The 15519-nt window shown below is 40.4% G+C and overlaps 1 protein-coding gene across 1 annotated transcript in view; it reads left to right on the forward strand.

The window, feature by feature from the left end:
* LOC129148607 (protein FAM170A-like) overlaps positions 1-14822 on the forward strand; it is a 33103-nt gene extending 18281 nt beyond the window's left edge. The window contains exons 6-7 of the mRNA XM_054714023.1: positions 9641-9742; positions 13474-14822. Of these exons, the coding sequence (XP_054569998.1) occupies positions 9641-9742; positions 13474-14093 (722 nt within the window). The 3' untranslated portion in view covers positions 14094-14822. The remainder of the gene's footprint in view (positions 1-9640; positions 9743-13473) is intronic.
* The last annotated feature ends 697 nt before the right edge of the window (positions 14823-15519 follow it).

Consider the following 15519-nt stretch of genomic DNA (forward strand, 5'->3'; position numbering starts at 1 on the left):
ATGAAGAGAAGGCTGTGTGTGCTCACTGAACATGTCACATAGCAGACTCTTATTGTTTGTTTAATGGACAGATAAATACACAGATAACAATCATGGTCCACATCTGTATTATTTTTATTTAATTGCTCAGCAAAGTTGAATTAAAGAGAAGATACTTTACAGATCAGACACAGGGAAGGGGCCCTAACTCAAGGCATGAAAGCATGCAAGGCCTCTTCTTCAGACAATGTATCCTCCATCTCTTCTAAAGACAGGCTAACTGGTGCTGGTAAGGAAGGAATATTGAATAGTACACAAAGTTGGTGGGGATGTAGAGAGAACCCAGAGTTGAGCTGAGTTGTTCTGCCCATTAGTCAACACACGACTGCTCAGTGGAAAAACTCAAAAACTTCTGCATCATCTTCAATGTGATCAGAAGAGGAAGTAATGTATTCCAAGGGAAAACATTAAAAAGGACTAGCGCATGTGCAAGGAGATCAGTGGAGAATAGTGTTCTATTTGAGGAAATAGTAGGAGAGGACTTAAATGGATGAGAGTTTTATCAGAGAAAAATCTAAGAGTATGTTTCTATGATTCAGACAAGGACATGTTATGTTACAGTGAACCTGTGAAGCACTAATAACTTAACACAGGCCAAAAGTGGTAGGATCCTCAAGAACTTAACTTGAACAACAGTACAGACATATGCAATTAAAGACCCCATCGCATCCATATCCTTTCATAGCCAATGTTTACATTCACAGGCATCACTATCAGGCAGACCCATTTGCACTCATTCTCCCCATCATTCATTTCCTTACAGTCTTCCACAGGCTTCTAAATTTTCCATGATCCATTTTGTCTGTACCATAGAAATTTCCCTGACTCTTAACACACTGGATGAGTATCCATGATTTTAATTTTTATGAAAGCAGAAGGGCACAATATATGCTTTGTGTCTGGTTTCTTTCTCTCATCATTATATTTGTATAATATATTCATGTTGCATGTGACTTTAGTTTGTTCATTCTATGTATACTATTGCATGAATATAATTTCTTTATTGATCATACTTTTTTATCATTTGGTTACTTTCAGTCTGAATTACTTGAGAAGGTGATGTTCTGGGCAATATATTACATGCATTTTCAATAAGGATGTTTCTGTTTGGTGAATATTTAACAGTTAGACTGCAACTCCTTAGCTTGCATATTCTATCTTAGCCCCTTTCAGAACTCAATTTTTCACCATTTGCTTTCTAAGATAATCTCATATTACTGCACTCCTAATTTGCACACTCTTCTGTGCACTCTCTGCCATCTTTTCAAAGCCCAGGATGCTTTCACTTACACAACTTGGTTTTCATATCCTCACATTTTTTACTTATTTCCTCACATTTAGCAAGTAAAATAATTCTACTAGGTTCAAAGTTATATTCTCAGTAATAACATTTCATGTCCAAACAACATAGTATGTAAAACACACACACAAATCTATCAGTATAGGAAAAGCAATGTACACACATAAATATGTGCTTACCTAACACACAGATACAAAGTACACATACTATCCACAGTCACACAAAACTTATTCCATATTCAGATTTGAAGACAAATCAATCACACATTATTTAATCTTAATCCAGATTTAACCAACAAATTATGAACTTAATCACCAAACACATTACATTCACTGTATCATACTGCTAAAATGTGAATAGTACATTTACCAGAAACATTCATAAGAGATGATGATAATCTTAAACAGTTATATAAAGAATATTGAGCATTATTAACAACTAGTGGACAGTTGCACAAAATTCGTGCATGGCAGGGGGTATCCCTCAGCCTGGTCTGGACCTCCTCCAATCTGTGACCCCTCAAAGGATGTCCTACTGCCAGTTTACAGAGATCGGGCCTAAACTGGCAGTCGAACATCCCTCTCCCAATCTGGGGATGCTAGCTCCTAACCGCTCACCAGCCTGCCTTCCTGATTGCCCATAACTACTCTGCCTGCCAGCCTGCTTTCCCATACCTTCCCTTCCCACTGGCCTGTTCACCACAAACTGCCCCCTCAACCTGATCACCCACAACTGACCCACACTGATGGCCTACTCACCCCCAAATAGCCCCCCTCGCTGGAGTGATCACTCGCAATAGTCCCTGAACAGCCTGATCTCCCACAACTGCTGTCCCATCCTGGACGGATCACCCACAGCTGCCCTTTCCTTTTCTCCTCTAACCACCTCTACCTTGGCCCTGCCAACATGGCGTTGTCCAGAAGAATGTCCAGAACATCTACTGAAAGGTCTCCCAGTCTAATTAGCATATTATCATTTTATTAGTATAGATAGAGGCCTGGTGCACAGGTGGGGGCTGGCTGGTTTGCCCGGAATGGGGTCTGGGATCATGGTGGGGGTTCCCTTGGAGCATTGGTTGCCCTGGGCTAAGAGCCTGTGGTGGTTTTCAGGCCTGCTACTCTCCGCTGGACTGAGGGTCCCCACGGGGGGGCATGGCCACCCTGAGTGAACGTCTGAGGGCTATTTTCAGGCTGGTCACAGCCCCTTTAGAGTGTGGGGTTAACAAATGGGTGCCTGGCCAGTCTGGGTGAGGTGCTAATGGCTGTTTGCAGGATGACCAAGCCGGCCCAGCAGGGACACTTACCCCATGAGGGTTTGACCAGCATGGCTGAGGGGATGAAGGCTGTTTTCAGTCTGGCCACAGCCCTTCAGGGTGGGGTGTCCCCATTGGGGTGCTTGGCAAGCGTGGCTTAGTGGCTGATGGCTCTTTGAAGGCTGGCCAGGCTCCCTAGTTTGAGCTCTTACTTCATGGAGGTGTAGCCATCCTAGGTAAGGTGCTGAGGGCTATTTTCAGGCTGGCCACACCCCCCAGTGACACAGGCTCCCAACCCTTTCTTTCTTTTTTGTGTGTTTTTTTTCAGGACCACTCCTTCAGCAACAGCCAGGGCAGGCTGAAAGCCTGGTTTACCCACTGGGACCCAGGCTCTGAGCCACTCCTTGAGTAGAGGCCATGGCGGGTGGGAAGCTTAGCTTCCTCCATAGCCAGGGACAACCCAAGCCTCCTGCTCACTCCAGCTCTGTGGCCACCTCCTTCTTTGTTGGGTTAATTTGCATACTCGCTACAGATTAGCTGGCGGGTGTAGCAGAGGGAAAGTCAATTTGCATGTTTCTGTTTTATTAGTGTAGATGACAGAGGAAGAGGAAAAATAAAACAGGAACAGTGCATTTTTCAATAAATTGACTATCCATAGTTAATTTATATAAATTATCCTTTTACATATCTCTATATATGTATCTCAACATAGATATCAATATAAATAGATAGATATACATGCAGAATAATTCATAAAACATGCATCACATATTCCCTAATGGTACAATTTTTTCATGAGAATATTGAATTGATATCCACATTTTATTTCATGCATACTGTCTTTCTGGCATACTTCTAAGTATATGATAATCCATACACATCAACAGAAATATCACATACAGTGACATCCACCAAACACAGTTTTAATAAGAGTTTACTTAGAGTTTAGGAGTAAATGGAATTTTAAATGGGAAAGCCATCTTAATTTGTATGAGAACCAATATCATGTGTGATAATAATGCCTGATGTGTAATGTCCACTCAACATGTAGTTTTTCAATTAACACAGAACCACAAAATGCCTCATCTTAATGTGCTTTCTTCTTCCATTGCCCTGGACCCTGTAACATTCAACAGGATGTGCCTCAGCCTCAGTCATTTATGGAGGCCCCAGGCTGTAGTCAGGCAGCAGGAGAAAATGCATCCTCCTCTGAATATTTCTCTTGTGTCTCCTCACCATCCAAGCTTCCCCATTATGATGAGGATGGTAAGGAATATACAAAGGCAGGATCTGAAGTGATGCTGCTTGGTGAAGTGATGCTGCTCAGCTGCTCTGCCCAGTCTCTACTGATTTCACTTTCCCATCAAAAACAGGACAGGGATTCAGGGCAGACAAACTAGTACTAAGACTTCTGCAGAGGGATAAATAGGGAGTGTGCCTTCAACACAGAGCAAGATCGCTCAGCACACATTTCCAACATAACAGCACTGGGACAGCTGTGGCTGAGGTGGTGGACAGGGCTGATATGTATGTACAAATTTACTCAGAACCTGCCCCTCAGGTGAGCACAAAATTATATCCTCTTCACACACTCACACATCTGTACTCCTTCATACCAGGTAACTCCCTATTTCTCCTTTTAACTTTTTCTCTCAAATACAGAGGCCTTCATTCCACACCTGTCTTCCCATTCTCTAGTAGCATTACCTAGGTACATTCATACTTTGATACCTTCACACTCACCTAATTACACACTAAATCTATAAATAATTTACATGAAATCACACAGATAATCGGCTTTAAAATCCTCATTCAGGGCAAAACACTTGAAAACTCATATGCCTTAAAGGATATGTACTTTGATCTATTATCTTTCTAATCCATGAACCACTTCAGCCACCAAGTCTTTTGCCATTTACTTTATCATTATCAAAAATACTCATGAATATATCCCTGAACATCCCATAGAACTCCACACAAACATACATATAATGCTATATCCTCATAATTATACCCCTTAAATTCCTCAAAGTAAGCATACCATACACATTGATACACCATGTAAATATGGCAAGTGAGTCATACCACACACAGAATTCTGAAATATCATGCATAGACATACTTTCACTCTACATGCTCCCATATGGCACGGCCATCTTACCTCCCACAGCCCTCGCACACACATTCTAGTTTTCTAATGTTTGAAACTTTCTTTCCTAGGATTCCATCAATTAAAAAAATATTTTTCCTATTTTGGGAAACTTAATATGCCTGTGTACCAGCCAGCACGGAAAAGGAAGATCATGGAGGGGCACATAGGAGGTTTGTATGTTTATGCCTGTTAGTGGTGCATGTAATTTTCATATTTTTTCATTGTATATATGTAATCTCATGGTGAGAACTATTTTCAAGGGAAATTTATAAGTATAACATATTTGTATGTCCAGGTAGAAAGGAGTCAACAGTCTCTGTTTCATTTAAAAATAATATTTTTTATGCAAACCCATTCATCCAGGATATATATTGACACAATGCATATTTCTGTGCATTTAGTGTTTTCATGGGAACCATTTTACACTTTCCATGAAGAGAGCCTGTGTGTGTTCACTGAACATGTCACATAGCAGACTCTTATTTTTTGTTTTATGGACAGATAAATACACAGATAACAATCATGGTCCACATCTGTATTATTTTTATTTAATTGCTCAGCAAAGTTGAATTTAAGAGAAGATACTTTGCAGAATAGACACAGGGCTGTATGTTTCTATGAGTCAGACAAGGGCATGTTATGTTACAGTGAACCTGTGAAGCACTAATAACTTAACACAGGCCAAAAGTGGTAGGATCCTCAAGAACTTAACTTGAGCAACAGTACAGACATATGCAATTAAAGACCCCATCGCATCCATATCCTTTCATAGCCAATGTTTACATTCACAGGCATCACTATCAGGCAGACCCATTTGCATTCATTCTCCCCATCATTCATTTCCTTACAGTCTTCCACAGGCTTCTAAATTTTCCATGATCCATTTTGTCTGTACCATAGATATTTCCCTGACTCTTAGCACACTAGATGAGTATCCATGTTTTTAATTTTTCATAAGCAGAAGGGCACAATATATGCTTTGTGTCTGGTTTCTTTCTCTCATCATTATATTTGTATAATTTATTCATGTTGCATGTGACTTTAGTTTGTTCATTCTATGTATACCATTGCATGAATATAATTTCTTTATCGATCATACTGTTCTGAGCATTTGGTTGCTTTCCATTTGAATTACTTGAGAAGGTTATGTTCTGGGCATTATATTACATGTATTTTCAATAAGGATATTTCTGTTTGTTGAGTATTTAACAGTTAGACCGCTAATTCTTAGCTTGCATATTCTATCTTAGCCCTTTTCAGAACTCAATTTTTCACCATTTGCTTTCTAAGGCAATCTCATGTTACTGCACAACTAATTTGCACACTTTTCTCTGCACTCTCTGCCATCTCTTCAAAGCCCAGGATGCTTTCACTTACACAACTTGGTTTTCATATCCTCACATTCTTTAAATATTTCCTCACTTTTTGCAAGTACACTAATTCTACTAGTGTCAAAGGGAATATTCTCGGTAATAACATTCCATATCCAAGCCACATAGTATGTAAAACACACAAACAAATCTATCAGTATAGGAAAAGCAATGTACACACATAAACATGTGCTTACCTAACACACAGATACAAAGTATACATACTAGCCACAGTAACACAAACCGTACTCCAAATTCAGATTTGAAGACAAATCTATCACACATTATTACTCTTAACCCAGTTTTAACCAACAAATTATGAACTTAAAAACAAAACACACTACATGCACTGTACCATACTGCTAAAATGTGAATAATATACTTACCAGAAACATTCATAAGAGATTATGATAATCTTAAATAGTTATATAATGAGCATTGAGCGTTATTAACAACCAGTGGACAGTTGCACGAAATTCATGCATGGCAGGGGGTATCCCTCAGCCTGGTCTGGACCTCCTCCAATCTGTTACCCCTCAAAGATGTCCTACTGCCAGTTTACAGAGATCGGGCCTAAACTGGCAGTCGAACATCACTCTCCCAAATTGGGACTGCTAGCTCCTAACCACTCACCAGCCTGCCTGCCTGATTGCCCATAACCACTCTGCCTGCCAGCCTGCTTTCCCACACCTTCCCTTCCTACTAGCCTGCTCGCCCCAAACTGTACTTGCTAGCCTGCTCACTTCAAACTTCCCCCACATCCTGATCACCCACAACTGACCCACACTGATGGCCTACTCACCCCCAACTGAACCCCCTTGCTGGCATGATCACCCGCAATGCCCACCCCCCCAACAGCCTGATCTCTCACAACTGCTGTCCCATCCAGACCTGATCACCCACAACTGCCCTTTCCTTTTGGCCTCTAACCACCTCTACCTTGGCCCTGCCAACATGGCTTTGTCCAGAAGAATGTCCAGAGCATCTCTTGAAAGGTCTCCCAGTCTAATTAGCATATTAACCTTTTATTAGTATAGGTAGAGGCCTGGTGCACAGGTGGGGGCTGGCTTGTTTGCCCTGAATGGCGTCCGGGATCAGGGTGGGAGTTCCCTTGGAGCGTTGGCTGCCCTGGGCTAAGAGCCAGTGGTGGTTTTCAGGCCAGCGACTCTCCCCTGGGCTGAGAGTCCCCACTGGGGGGAGTGGCCAGCCTGGGTGAGTGTCTGAGGGCCATTTTCAGGCTGGTCAAAGCCCCTTTGGAGTGTGAGTTTCCAATGGAGTGCCTGGCCTGACTGGGTGAGAGGCTGATGGCTGTTTGCAGGCTGACCAAGCCGGCCCAGCAGGGACACTTACCCCATGAGGGTTTGACCAGCATGGCTGAGGGGATGAAGGCTGTTTTCAGTCTGGCCACAGCCCTTTAGGGTGGGGTGTCCCCATGGGGTGCTTGGCAAGCATGGGTTAGCGGCTGATGGCTCTTTGAAGGCTGGCCAGGCTCCCCAGTGTGAGCTCTTACTCCATGGAGGCATGGCCATCCTAAGTGCAGTGCTGAGGGCTATTTTCAGGCTGACCACACCCCCCAGTGACACAGGCTCCCAACCCTTTCTTTCTTTTTTCTTTGTTTCCAGGCCACTCTATCAGCAGTAGCCAGGGCAGGCTGAAAGCCTGGTTCACCCCCTGGAACCCTGGATCTGAGCCACTTCTTGAGTAGAGGCCAGGGTGGACAGGAAGCTTAGCTTCCTCCATAGCCAGGGACAACCCAAGCCTCCTGCTCACTCCAGCTCTGTGGCCACCTCCTTCTTTGTTTCGTTAATTTGCATACTCGCTACAGATCGGCTGACATGTGTAGCAGTGGGACAGTCAATTTGCATGTTTCTCTTTTATTAGTGTAGATGACAGAGGAAGAGGAACAATGAAACAGGAACAGTGAATTTTTGAATAAATTAACTATTCATAGTCAATTTATATAAATTATCCTTTACATATCTGTATATATGTACCTCAACATAGTTATCAGTATAAATAGATAGATATACATGCAGAATGATTCATAAAACATGTACCACATTTTCCCTAATGGTACAACTTTTTCATGTGAAAATTGAATTGATATCCACATTTTATTTCATGCATACTGTCTTTCTGGCATACTTCTAAGTATATGATAATCAATACACAACAACAGAAATATCACATACAGTGACATCCACCAAACACAGTTTTAATAAGAGTTTACTTAGAGTTTAGGAGTAAATGGAATTTTAAATGGGAAAGCCATCTTAATTTGTATGAGAACCATTATCATGTGTGGTAATAATGCCTGATGTGTAATGTCCACTCAACATGTAGTTTTTCAATTAACACAGAACCACAAAATGCCTCATCTTAATGTGCTTTCTTCTTCCATTGCCCTGGACCCTGTAACATTCAACAGGATGTGCCTCAGCCTCAGTCACTTATGGAGGCCCCAGGCCGTAGTCAGGCAGCAGGAGAAAATGCATTCTCCTCTGAATATTTCTCCTGTGTCTCCTCACCATCCAAGCTTCCCCATTATGATGAGCATGGTAAGGATTATACAAAGGCGGGATCTGAGCTTGGTGAAGTGATGCAGCTCCGCTTCTCAACCCAGTCTCATCTGATTTTACTTTCCCATCAAAAACAGGAAAGGGATTGAGGGCAGACAGACCAGTACTAAGGCTTCTGCAGAGGGACAAGTAGGGAGTGTGCCTTCAACACAGAGCAAGATCGCTCAGCGCACATTTCCAACATAAAAGCATGGGGACAGCTGTGGCTGAGGTAGTGGACAGTGCTGATATGTGTTTACATATTTACTCAGAACCTGCTCCTCAGGGAGCAGAGACTGATATACTCTACACACACACACACACACACACACACACACACACACACATCTGTACTCCTTCATACCAGGTAACTTCCCATTTCTCCTTTTAACTTTTTCTCTCAAATACACAGGCCTTCATTCCACACCTGTCTTCCCATTCTCTAGTACCATTACCTAGGTACGTTCTTATCTTCATAGCTTCCCACTCACCCAATAACACACTAAATCTATAAATAACTTATATGCACTCAGACAGATAATCTCTTTTACAATCCTAATTCTAGGCCAAACACATGAAAACTCATATGCCTTAAAGGATATGTACTTTGGCCTATTATCTTTCTAATCCATGAACCACTTCAGCCACCAAGTCTTTTGCCATTCCCTTTTACCAATATCAAAAATACCCATGGGATATATCCCAGAACATCCATACAACTCCACACAAACATACATACAATGCTATATCCTCATAATTATACCACGTAAATTCCTCAAATAAAGCATACCACATGCATCGTTATACCTTGTAAATACCTTAAGTGAGGCGTACCACACACAGAATTCTGAAATATCACCCATAGACCTACTTTCACTCTACATGCTCCCATATGGCACGGCCATCTTACCTCCCACAGCCCTCGCACACACATTCTAGTTTTCTAATGTTTGAAACTTTCTTTCCTAGGATTCCATCAATTACAACAAAATTTTCCCTATCTTGGGAATCTTAATATGCCTGTGTACCAGCCAGCACGGAAATGGAAGATCATGGACGGGTACAAAGGAGGTTTGTATGTTTATACCTGTTAGTGGTGCATGTAATTTCCATTTTTTTTCATTTTATGAATGTTATATCATGGTGAGAACTACCTTCAAGAGAAATTGGTAACTACAACATATTTGTATGTCCAGGTAGAAAAGTGAGAGCAGTGTCTGTTTCATTTAAAAATAATATTTTTTATGCAAACCCAGTCACCCATGATATATATTGACATAATGCATATTTCTGTGCATTTAGTGTTTTCATGGGAACCATTTTACACTTTCCATGAAGAGAAGCTGTGTGTGTTCACTGAACATGTCACATAGCAGACGCTTATTTTTTGTTTAATGGACAGATAAATACTCAGATCACAAGCATGGTCCACATCTGTATTATTTTTATTTACTTGCTCAGCAAAGTTGAATTTAAGAGAAGATACTTTGCAGAACAGACACAGGGCAGTGGCCCTAACTCAAGGCCTGAAAGCATGGAAGGCCTCTTCTTCAGACAATGTATCCTCTATCTCTTCTAAAGACAGGCTATCTGGTGCTGGTAAAGAAGGATGAATAGTACACAAAGTTGCTGGGAATGTAGAGAGAACCCAGAGTTGAGCTGAGTGGTTCTGCTCATTAATTAACACACGGCTGTTCAGTGCAAAAACTCAAACTCTTCTGCATCATCTTCAATGTGATCAGCAGAGGAAGTAATGTATTCCAAGGGAAAACACTGAAAAGCACTAAGTATGTGCAAGGAGATCTGTGGAGAACAGTGTTCTATTTGAGGAAATATTAGGAGAGGACCTAAAGGGATGAGAGTTTTATCAGAGAAAAATGGGATAGTATGCGCCTATGAGTCAAACAAGGGCATGTTATTTTACAGTGTAGCATCAATAACTTACAACAACACAAGTGTTAAAATACTCAAGACTGAAATTGATATAGAGTACAGAGATACCCAGTTGAAGATCACATCACACCCATATATTTTCATAGGCAACGTTTTACATTCACAGTCATCCCTTATCAGTTGCATTGTACTCACTCTCCCCATCTTTCATTACCTTATAGTCTTCCATGTGCATCTACATTCTCCATGATCTCTTATTGTCTGTACCATACAAGGAATTATAATTTCTCTGACCCCTAACACACTAGATAGCATTTGTTTTTAAATTTCTTTAAACAGAAGGGCACAATATGTACTTTGTGTCTGATCACTTTCTCTCATAATTATGTTTGTGTGATTTATTCACATTGCATGTGATGTTAGTTTGCTCATTCTATATACCAGTGCATGAATATAATTTCATTATTGATTATACTTTTCTGAGCATTTTGGTTGCTAAGAGTCTGGGATTACTTAAGAAACTGATATTCTGAATATTCTATTACATTTTTTTTTCAATATGTACACATTTCTGATTGTTGAATGCTTAAGAGTTAGTCCGCTAGGCCTGAGTTTCCATATTCAGTTTTTAGTCCCTTCATAACTCAATTTTTCACACTTTACTTTCTAATGCAATCTCATATTACTGCACAGCTTGTTTAAACACACTTCTCCTCACTCTCTGCCATCTTTTTCAAAGCCCAGGTATTCTTTCTCTTATACTTCTTGATTTTCACATCCTCACATTCTGTAATCATTTCCTCGCATTTTGCAAATACACTCATTCCACCAATCTCACAGAGAATATTCTCAGTATAACATACCATACCTAAACTACATGACATATTAAACACACAGAAAAACCCATAATAATAGGAAAAGCAATCTACATACATAAACATGTGTTGAACTAACACAGAGACACAAAGTACACATACTATCCTCATTCACAAAAAACTCATCCCATATTCAGATTTGCAAAGAACAAATCAATCACATATTATTCAATCTTAACCCAGTTTTAACCAACAAATTATGAATATAAACACCAAGCTCATTACACTCACTATATCATACTACTAAAAATGGAAATAATATATTTACCATACACATTCATCAGACATGATGATAATTTTAAACAGTTAAATAATGAGCATTGAGCTTTGTTAACAATGAAAAATGAATGGTGACCTAACAATTAGCAGTTAATTTCTTAAAAATAAAAATTTATCTTTTTACATCTCTATTTATAACTCAATATAGATATCAATAAAAATAGATACATATGCATGCAGAATATTTCTTAAACTTGTACCATATATACCCTAGTGGTACAATTTTTTATTAGAAAATAGAGTTGATATCCATGTTGTAGTTCCTGCATACTGTCCTTCAAGTGTGGTTCTAAGTTTTTGATTATCCATATAGATCACTAAAAAAATCACATACGAGACACCCACTCCTACTGACATCCACCAAACTCACCATTTAATGTGCTTATTTATGGTTTGGAATAAATGGAATTTTAAATGGAAAGTATACTTAATTTCTGTGAAAGCAGTGTCATGTGAAGTGATAATGCCTGACATACAATGTCCACCCAACATGTAGTTTTTGAATTGACACAGACCCCTAAAATGCCTCATCTCAATGTTCTTTTTTATTCCATTGCCCAGGACCCTCCAACATTCAACAGAATACTCCTTGGCCTGTGTCCCGTGTGGAGGCCCCAGGCTGTAGTCAGCTAGCAGGAGAAAATACATCATCCTCTGAATATTTCACCTGTGTTTCCTCACCATCCTAGCTTTTCTGTTATAATAAGGATGGTAAGGAATAAACAAAGGTGGGACTTGGATTTGGTCAAGAGATGCAGCTCAGCTGCTCAGCCTACTCTCTACTTAGTTCACTTTCCCCTCAAAACCAGGAGAGGGCTTCAGGGCAGATGACTAGTACTAAGGCTTCTGAAGAGGGACCAGTAGGGAGTGTGCCTTCCAGGACAGGGCAAGGTCCCTCAGCACCAATTTTCAATATAGCAGCAGAGGGACGGCTGTGGTTGGGGTACTGGGCAGGGCTGACATGTGTATGGGAGTTCACTCAGAACCTTCTCCCCAATGAGCACAAACTCGGATCTTCACACACTCATACATCTGTACTCCTTCATATAAGCTATTGCCCCATTTCTCCTTGTTTTCACTTGTTCTCTCAAATACACAGGCCTTTATTCCCTATCTCTAATAGCATTACTAGATACACCCTTACCTTCATTCCTTCGCACAATCATTTTCAGACTCACCCATTTACACACTAATTCCATAAATAGTTCACATCCCCATCACATAGATAGCCTGTTTAGGTCAAACTCGAAAAAATGTTCATGTCCTGAAGGAAATTAATTTTCTTCTGCTTTGTCTCTAGCCATATGGCACATCAGCTGCCAGCACTTGAGACCTTCATGAGCTGAACATTCTGAAAGCTCATACACACATCCTCTAACATTCTCAGTCTCACAATCTCATAGTAATACCCGGTACCACTCTTGCACTGCTCACATGTTCTATCGTAACATATAACAAACATGCACACACACATTAGCCATCGCCTTTTAGCAACATCAAAAAACACTTCCCAGGTATGTCCCAGAATATACATACAACTCCAAAAGTATATACATATAATCCTACATCCTCATTCCCACATAGTTAAACCATGTAAATACCTCAGATAAAGCACACTACACCCAGAATTCTGAAATATCACATACAGATGTACTTTATTTCACCTGCTCACATAGATCATAGCCATTGTAACACCTACAGCCATCACACACCCATTCTAATTTTTTTTTTAATGTTTGACATTTTCTTTCCTAGGAATCAAGGAGAGACGTGTACCCAAGAACTTGGTGCAAAAAGAGTCTTCCTCTGACTATTCATATAGCTCCAATTCTTCACATTCAACTAGTAATAAGGAGCCCGGCCTCATGAAAATTTACTATATGCGTGTACAAATGAAAAGGGGTGTGGCTGTCTTGTGCCATACAGGGGAAGGATGGGAGCCTCCCTCAAAAAAGATCAAAATGGAAGAAATGACCTATACTACAGAGGTGCATAAAAATGTCCCCCTCTCTCACATGTCTGGGGAGAATCTCCTAAATGACCCTGAGCCCAGCGTAGACAGTCCAGCCCAAGAGAAAAGGGAGAAGGCTGGCTGTAACGCAGAACCTCCAAATCTGGTGGCGTATCGCAGGATCCCATTGAGGAGGGCCCTGGAGAGCGGGTTCAGGTGCCTGGCCTGCTGCCGCGTCTTTGCTAGCCTGGAGGCCCTTCAGGGGCATGTGGAGCATGGGGTCCAGGAGGGCTTCAGCTGCCATGTGTTTCATCGAGCCATGGCTCGTCTGAAGTACAAAAAGCTTAAGAGAAAGCAGAAGAAATTGATGAAGGCAACATTAAGTTGCCAGGAGGAAAAACATTTGACACGAAGACAAACTTGAACAACTAAAGAGAATGTTTTTCAGCCCCTAAAGGAGAGGAAGTGAAGCAGGTTAGACTCCACTGAGGAGGCTTCATTCCCCTCAGCAGACAAAGTATCCAACCTTTTTTCCATTTCTAGCACCACCATCTCTAGGACCACACCACCAATCTGAGCAGACAGCCCCTTTTAATACTAAGAACGAGGGACCAGAAGGCAGACCACACCATCCCAGATACTGCCTTACCCTCTCTCCTACTTTATTGATTATACCCACACATATAGCATCCATAAATACATGCTTGATGCAAAAGAGTGTAGACACTACAGGGTTTAATAGTACAGATCCTAATACCCCTCCCCTGCACTGACTCCCACATTTCCATGAAATTGGTCTTTTGAAACAATTTTACATATTTTTCTAAATCCATTTATTTAAATGAAGATATACCTCTTTCCAGCATCTCCCGATTGCATATTCATCTGCACAATTATTTGTCTGGAAGACAGATATTATTGAGAGAGAATAAGGTACTGCACAGATGGAACAAAAAGCAACTATAATCCACCCCTTACCTTCTACTGTGGACACACAGGTGCATATTCACTTCTTATACATACATATTCATGGGGAAGGATGGAGCACAAAATGAGTAGTTTCAAAATCTTCTGATATGTATAATATACATGTGTCCAAAGTGTCATAGTGAGTATTTAAGCTTAATAACTTTAGAAGGGTAAAAGCTACCAATCTGTGAAAAACAATTTGCATGTTTAATTATTTGCATGTTTTTACACTTATTTAACTTCACTCATTTTCAAAGATCATTTTTAATTTTTGTGTCTCTCATCTGCAGAGGCTCATATACAAACAAAAAATAAAATTAAAAAAATAATTATTTCAAATTCACAAAACTATATAGGAGAAGGGAAATTAAAATAGTTCCCCTTTTACATAAATTTTTCATAGTTTATAGCATTTATCCTTCTGAATTTATTAAAGCTTAAAACTGCACTGTGATGCTTTGTACAGCTGTATATACACATATTATCTTGAAACTGTTCAATTCTCCATCCTTCCCCATGAAAATGCATGTATAAGAACTGTATATGCACCTGTTTGTCCACAAGTTCAAAGAAGCTAAGAGAGAGATTATAGTTGCTGTTGGTTTCATCTGACTAGTATTTTTTTTCTTCTTCCTTTGAAAAGAGGCTCTATTTTCTGGCTAAATATGTGGGTAAATCATTACTTCTCTACCTGCCTTTCATCAATGGACCTAGGGATAAACATCCATGCTTGACCAATCTGTACTGATAAATTGGAAAATTAAAACAGAAGAGACAGAGATTGGGGGGGGGGGGGGCGTGATGATGGTGAGTTATCCTTTGTCTGTAACTCCAATTCCACTCTAGACTTACTTCATTTCCTCTCTTTTGAAAGACCAGGC

The sequence above is a fragment of the Eptesicus fuscus genome, chromosome 3 (genome assembly GCF_027574615.1).
Source record: "Eptesicus fuscus isolate TK198812 chromosome 3, DD_ASM_mEF_20220401, whole genome shotgun sequence".
Lineage (NCBI taxonomy): Eukaryota > Metazoa > Chordata > Mammalia > Chiroptera > Vespertilionidae > Eptesicus > Eptesicus fuscus.